Consider the following 8,002-nt stretch of genomic DNA (forward strand, 5'->3'; position numbering starts at 1 on the left):
GGTAGGAAACTACAAAAACAGCTTCCCAAAATGGTCTGCCTGCCTTCCAGTTTTTTGAGCACCTGATTGAGGGAGGAGATTGGAGGGCCATCAACTGTAAGTGCGGACCCCACTGATCCCTAATCATAGAAACGCAGGAACTGTTATTCAACCACAGCTCCTTCCAGTGTAATATGCTATTCACCAGTTGTGAGAACATTCTTTCCTAATAGGAGATCTGCTTATACCCCAAAGCATGAGATATAATTTCCCTTGTATTGTTGTGATGGGTGGCTAATTATTCATAGTAGTAGCAGTACAAGTGCCTCAGTCGTACAAATGGTCTTTTTTTAAATCCAGTAACTGCATTTGCCTCAGTGACCTCTTGTCACAGTACTGGCTGGCTACGTACTGCCTAGTATTTTCTTTTACGGATTCGGAATTTACTGTAATTTTAATTTTGAATGTGGTTGGTTCGTTTTATGCAAAATGGGGAAAGGAAGGACAGATCAGCTTTCGCTGTACATTTGCATACCTCAGCCAAGCTCCTCTTATCCTATCCATCCTAAATAATCGTAGGCCAAATTTTCAATCTTGGGTGTTTGAAGTTACGTGTCCAACTTTGAGCGTTCAGCGTGTTGTAAGGTTGGGTCCTAAGAGCTCTGCTTTTCTGCAGGGATGTCATTAACAATTTAGTTGCTGCCTCAGAAGGCTTAGCAGCTGTTAGCACTCCTAGCATCCTGCAAGGTTGTTTTTTTTTAAATCACTTTTTTATGGGTAATCCAATAAGAGAGGAGACAAAGGGTTTGATCCAGGTCCCATTCAGGTTAGTTGAAAACTCCCATTGACTTGAATAGCCCAAAGGGAACAAATATTCCCTAACACAGACTACACTGTATTGAGGCCTTTTTCAAAAGTCAGATTTATTTACTATAGTTGCACTCCAATTTCAAAGCTGGACTGGCATGCGAGAAAGGTAAATCTTAGAAGTGAAGAGTACCAGAGAGTTTCATGAAGCCCAGTCTATGGCCCTGATTCTGGAAAGCACCCCTATTCAGGAAGAGCACATGAGCACATAAGTGCTTAAAGTTAAGCACATGCTTAAATCAGATAGGAAACAACTGGAGTTAAGCACATACTTGAAGGTAAGTGTGTGCTTAAGTACCTACATGCATTGTGGCCTATATTAGGCCTGGTCTAAGCTTAGCAGTTAGGTCAACATAGCTATGGCGCTCCAGGGTATGAAAAATTCACACGCCTAAGCACTGTAGCTATCCCAACCTAACCCCTGGTGAAGACGCAGCAAGATTGATGGAAGAATTCACAACAGTGCCATAGCTGTGCTGCAGTAGTGCCTATAGTGTAGACGTGGCTTTAGTATCTAGAAATCCTTGCCAAACCCACCTCACCAGAAGAAGCCACTAACGTGCTTCTGTATATTGTATGTATCCTGTACGTACTTTTATTTTATGTGACATGAACATAGTATGTTACTCTAAATGAGGAACTAGTCTTACCTCAATATAGAGAGCAATTCAATAAATGACTTCTTCTTCCAGCCACCTTCAAGAAACCGACGAGAACGAGCTGAATTGAGGCCGGACTTCTTTGACTCTGCAGCTATCATTGAGGACGATTCAGTAAGACTTTATTTAGCATTGTTTGCCATTTGTTTGAGGTTTTTTTATTTTGCCTCCAAAGTTAACTGATGTTTTTTAATCATTTTTCTAGGGATTTGGAATGCCTATGTTCTGAAGTCTGGGGAAGACATTTTACAAATTTGGAACTCTATTGTTTAGAGCTAGAGGCCTATATACTGTGATAGCTTGTATGAAAACCACATTTTTGATGTGATATGGTTTGATTTTTAACCAAATGAATAAGGTCAATCCCATTTTGTAGTGAAAGAGGAGAAGAGGACCTTCTTAATGATACAAAGGAATGTTGGCCAATCCAATCACCTCAGAAAGGCTGACCTAAAAGAATCATTTGTATCCCTGTTCTTGACTGTCCTTATACAGATGTTTTTTTTCTGGATGGGAAGGGAGTTTTAAATTGTTAAGACAGCTGTCAAAATAAACACTGTTCTACACATGTTTTCTGAAAACATTGAATGAAAACAAAAAACTTTTTAACTTTATTTTTCTGCTGTACAATTTAAAACTGTTTTAACATTTGCCTTTTTATGTTTTAAAAGCTAGCCATTTTTATTAAACCTATGCCTGTCAGCGACTGACTAGCAATGATGCTATAAGCAGGTCATCCTGGCTGCAAAAATGTGTTTTTAAACACACTGGATTTGATTAACAGTATGGTACGTGTATATCCTCTCATAGGCATTGAAAAGAGCAGAACACTCTTACAAAAGAAGTTAGAATTCTAATGAAGTGCATCTCTGCCAAAAAAGTCAGATTCTGATATGATAAACCCAGATTTTATACTCTTGAGAAGATTTATTTTTATTTATAATGGGGCATAAAATAAGAGATGTCCATGAAGCCACTTTTCCAACAGATGCTGTGTAACATTCATTTTATATAGCACTAGGGGACACAAAAACAGTACATTTTCTATTGGTACTTGCTCTGTGCATTTTTAGCAACTTATACCAGCAAATAAAGTATTCTCAGTAAAACACACAAATGGTTCTCAAGTAGTCACTTTGCTGTTTTTACTACCTATTTCGTGCCCTGCCAATCCAAGGTACATAAACAGCAACTTTCCTATATAAAATAGATCAAGGGGGGGGAAAGGAATCGCTTTAGCATTCTAAAAGCAATTTTAACTGTACCATATAAAAATGTCTACTTTCCATGCCGCAAATACCCTTTTGTGCTATTTTTGTAAATTAATTTTGCCAGTTAGAAGTACTGTATGTGCTGCATAGAAATTTGTGCTTAGATGGTGAAGTTCTTAAGCTTACAATGGAATACAGCTACATTTTCAGTGTTAACTGTGCATATTAAGAGTAATTCTTTGAAAAAATACAGTTTTTCAAAAAAGTAAAGAAAACCCAAAAAGTTCTCAGCTAATTCATTGTAATAAGAGATTTTCAGTGTCTTCAATGATTTGGAATCTCATTATGCTTAGATTTTATGACTCTGCCTAGTAGCTGCTACTGTAGTTTAAAACTGGCCTGATATTCAGAGGTGCTGAGCACCCACAACTCCCACAGACTAAAGCACCTCTGAAAATTAGCACCAAAACGTTAATCTTCCTTTCTGAGTTTGAATGTTAGCATTTGAGATGCAAAGCATATTGACCCACTTCAAGCACAGCAGGTTTAGAGTTGCTTTTATTAGCAACTGCAAAGTTATCATGGAGCTTTCTCTTTTACAAAGTCATTTGGAAAAAAACAACATGTACACCTAGTACTTACCTTTGGGGAGGGAAAAACAACTGAGGGAAAAACAAATCATTCTTTTCATTCTTTTAACAGCTGAGATTTTTCTCAATGTGTACAGTTCTTAGAAAGACTTGGTTGCCAAAAATGTTTAACTTGGTAATTCAGCCATTCCTCAAGTGTAGATGGGTGACTATTGCAACAGCCTCTGAGGTTGCTGGATCATTTCTTTATAACTAGGGTGCAGGTTACCCCCAGGGGGTACAGGGTGGGCAGGAATGGCTGCATTATCATGTCAGCACTGTAGTTCTGTGAGCATAGTAGCATAATAAATGCTGCATGGTTTGAGTCATAGTCACAGACAAACCTCGTGCTTCACAGTCCTCTGTGTGGAAAATTGAACCCTGAGTTATAGATTGTAGACTACTGTATAACACAACAAAGATCACTTGGACGGCCCCTCCAATGGTTTCCAGTTCAGTTTGCAGTCAATAGGTTTTTTGTATTAAGAGTGTCTCCTTGATTGGTTTTGCTAGTAATTCTGTAAATTGTACATTTACAATATGAGATTTTTTTTTCCTTTTTGTACAATTTAAAACTGATGCTTCACCTTTCCTTTAATAAACTATTCAAAGTCATGTGTGTGTGGTGAGCATCCTCTTCGCCATACATCATTTTAAAATAGCATCTGACCAGTCATCGCAGAACATTCCCAAAGTTAAGGTTGAAAGGCAGCTTTCCCTTTAAGTCCCAAATCCCTTTCCAGACTCCATGTGGCTATTGCTCATGCTCAGGTCTCAGGGTAAAGGAGATTTGTGTTTATTTGTTGTTTGCAGTAAATCTGATGGGAATTTTGAACTATTACAGGCTTTCACATTAGAGAACAGCAATGTCTTTGCCATGATTCAAAGACACATTTCAGGTGAATTACACTCCTTCCACTTGAGCTTTAAGTAACCATGTAGGTAGAGTACAGGAATGATTCAGAAATAAAAAGGTTTAACATTCCAATAGGCTGGAGTTTGTGCTAAAGATTTACCAAAGTCACTGATGTCTCTTCCACTGCTACTGAGAGTCTGAAAATCTGGCATGACTTTCACCAATGCTAGCTGTGAATGTACTCACTTCTACAGTGTCAGGGAGAACTTTCTGAGGTATCTGCTGTTACTGGTTCTCAAAGATAATTGGTTGAACTGGTAGTGCACTGAGCTAAGATTCAAGGGACCTGCATTTTATTCTAGGTCTGCCATTAGCAGGTTGGGTGATCTTGCTCATGTTGCATCACCTCTCTGGCCTGGATCTACAAAGGGACTTGGACATTGCAATACTACGCAGCATGATGCCTAGCAAATCACAGGAACACCACTGCAGTCCACATAGCCTGAGCTAGACTTCCTATACAATGAATAGGGAGAGATAGGAGCCTTAGAATGTGATCCACAAAAGCCAGCACACGGGGCAGGGAGCTGCCTGAGCTGGCCAGTGGGAGATGATGATAAGGGTACATGCTAAGCCTCGCCTTTCTCATGGAGAGAGGCACCTATCTCTGCTAGTGAGTCACAAATGGAAACAAGCTACTTGGAGTCAGGCAGCTTAGGCACATAAGCATTTCTTGTGGAAATGAGTTAAGCACCTGCCTCATTCTATGCACACGGGAGGGGAAGGTGGGGAGGAGGTGGTACCCACCTTATACCTTTTAATCCAGTGATTTAGAGCACTGGCCTGGGATGTGCAAGACCCAGGGTCAATTCCCCCTCTCTGCCAAAGGAGAGGTGAAAGAATTTGAACAGACATCTGTCTCTCAGGAGGGTGCTCTAACCACTGAGCTCTGGACTGTTCTGATGTGGAGGACATTTCTCACAAGTCTCTTCCATTGATGATGTTCCAGTTTTGATAAATAATGAAATAATGATGGGAGCATGGTGACTGAGCCCAGTGTCTTCCACCTCCTAGGTGGGTACCCTAACCATTGGACTACAGAGTCATTCTCTCTTCCTTGCTTTCTGACCTGGTGGGAGGTAAAAGTTGGGAACTGAGTCACAAATCCACCCAATTTAGGCTTAATCAATTTTCTTATTTATAAATTTCAGACAGAATTATTGTCACGTATGGTGTCTGCACATACATTTATGCCAGATATATAGGGCACTACCAAATTCACGGCCATGAAAAACGCATCACGGACCGTGAAGTGTGGTCTCCCCCCATGAAATCTGGTCTTTTGTGTGCTTTTACTCTATACTATACAGATTTCACGGGGGAGACCAGTGTTTCTCAAATTGGGGATCCTGACCCAAAAGGGAATTGCAGAGGGGTCGCAAGGTTATTTTTGGGGAGGGTCGCAATATTTCCATCCTTACTTCTGCTCTGCCTTCAGAGCTAGGCAGCTGGAAAGCAACGGCTGTTGGCCGGGCGTCCAGCTCTGAAGGCAGTATGCCACCAGCAGCAGTGCAGAACAAAAGGTTGCAATACCATACCATGCCTTCCTTACTTCTGTGCTGATGCTGCCACCAGCAGCAGTGCAGAAGTAAGGGTAGCAATACTGCAACCCCCACTACAATAACCTTGCAACTTCTCCCCCCCTCCCCCTCGCCAACTCCTTTTTGGGTCAGGATCCCTACAATTACAACACTGAAATTTCAGATTTAAATAGCTGAAATCATGAAATTTATTATTTTTAAAAAACTTATGACTGTGAAATTGACCAAAAATGGACCATGAATTTGGTAGGCCCCTACAGATAAATAATAACAGCCCAAGTGACCACATTCCGGGTGTGACATACCGCAGTACAATCCAGACTAGTGGGGGGCTGTGTCATCCCTGAACTTTGAAAAGGAGTGGGGAATCTCTGGGGTGTTTGTCCCTCCTTTTTCTACTTTCAGTCCCTCTTGAAAAACATTTCCAGCTGAGATCCAGGAGACAAAAAGTCTATGTGGAAGAATGTTCCCTGCTCGGTTTTTTTTCCTGTTCAATTTTCCTTTGTTTTCTGTCTCTGCTTGATGATCCTGTTTACTGCTTAAATGCAAATTAAGGCAAGCACACATTCCTTCCTTTATTTAGGACAGACCTGACTTCTGCTTGGGCAGAGCTGTGGGGTTTGGATCATGTGTTGTTAACATCAGAGAGGGGAGACTTGTAACTTCACATATAATGTTGCCACATGTATTTTACCAGGACAATACTGACCAGCAAATTAAGAATTTTCAAATGATACCTTACAAGTCATACTTTGTACAGAGATTATTACAACAGCATGTAGGGTGTGAATACAGAGGTACATTCCATCTCACCTCCCTTAAAAAGCTGCAGTAGGATTAGCTATTGGCTGACCTGGAGGCAGCAGGTCAGGGCCCTCTTTCCTGGACAAGGCATCTTCCACCATCGTTTCTTTTCTCTTTATATACACAGTTTGCATATCAGTGTCTGAAGCATCTGTACACAGTTCAGACACTTCGTCAAAAGCTAGACTAGCGAGAAAAAGCTTTCCAGACAAGATTTTTCTTTACCTTATCAAAACCCTCTTGACATGTCTTTGTCCATACTACTTTGTTAGGCTCAGTCTTTTTACATAGATCTGTGATTGCAGATATGTCATTAAATCCACACACAAACTTTCTGTAATAGTCTACCAGTCCTATGAAAAATTGGACCTGATTTTTAGTTTGGGATTGCAGACCAATTTACAGTGCCTTCAACTTTCATGGGATCCGGGGATATTTGACATCCACCTACTTGGTGTCCCAAATAAGGAATTCTGGCTGCCTCAGTTTTACGCGTAGAGGATTTTATGGTTAGGCCTGCCTTTTTGAGCTTTGACAGCACAATTTCCAAATTTTTTTTGTGATCAGACCAAGTGTTGCTAAACACTGCAATGTCGCTGACATATGCCCTTGCAAAATTCTGAAAATAATTTCACACTTGGTTGACCAGCCTCTGAAAAGTGGCTCCTGCATTAACTAAACAAAATGGCAACATTTTGAACTCAGAGTCCCATATCAGTGATGAAAGCAAATTTTTTCTGTGCTTCCTTATCTAAAGGAATTTGCCAGTAACTTCTAGTTAAATTCAAAGAGCTGAGATATTTAGCTTTGCTCAAAATGTCCTGTATGTCATCAGTTCTAGGCCTGGGACATACATCTGGTACTGTGACAGGACTGAGTTTTCTATAATTAACACAAAGCTTTACAGTGTTATCTTTCTTAAGGACCATGCCAACAGGTAATGCCCAATAGCTGTCAGACTCTTTAATTACTTCCAGGTCTAACATGTTTTGTACTTCTGAACAAATTTGTTCCTTCATCTTGCCAGTGGCACTGTAGGGTCAGCTGGGAAGTGGCTGTGTCCTTCTGTAATGATTTTATGAGTCAGCAAGTGTATCCCCCATCATGTGTTTTAACTCTCTTCTGAACCTCTGTACATATTAAATTACTGGTTCTCCGTCTGCCTCAGTGTTAGAGCTACTGCCTCAGGATATCTGGTGGCAAAATCCACCACCACCAATATATATTTCTTCCCCCTTTGGGTGGTATGTGGCAAAGGGCCCACACTGTCCATTGCTACTCTCAGACATTCCTCTTGTACAACAGGCAGCGAGTGTAGAGGAAGTTTCTCCGCATGTTCCAGTCAGAGCTTCTACTCTCATCTCTCTGTGACGCATTTAAAAAAAAAAGCCAGTTT

General features: G+C 40.6%; 1 protein-coding gene across 7 annotated transcripts in view; it reads left to right on the plus strand.

Moving 5' to 3' along the window:
- Positions 1-3,960, plus strand: part of STAG1 (stromal antigen 1) — a 356,975-nt gene extending 353,015 nt beyond the window's left edge. For all 7 annotated transcript variants that reach the window (XM_039487594.1, XM_039487595.1, XM_039487599.1 and 4 more), the window contains 2 exons: positions 1,539-1,619; positions 1,711-3,960. In XM_039487594.1, the coding sequence (XP_039343528.1) occupies positions 1,539-1,619; positions 1,711-1,734 (105 nt within the window). In that variant the 3' untranslated portion in view covers positions 1,735-3,960. The remainder of the gene's footprint in view (positions 1-1,538; positions 1,620-1,710) is intronic.
- Positions 3,961-8,002: the final 4,042 nt, after the last annotated feature.

The sequence above is a fragment of the Mauremys reevesii genome, linkage group 9, assembly GCF_016161935.1.
Source record: "Mauremys reevesii isolate NIE-2019 linkage group 9, ASM1616193v1, whole genome shotgun sequence".
NCBI lineage: Eukaryota > Metazoa > Chordata > Testudines > Geoemydidae > Mauremys > Mauremys reevesii.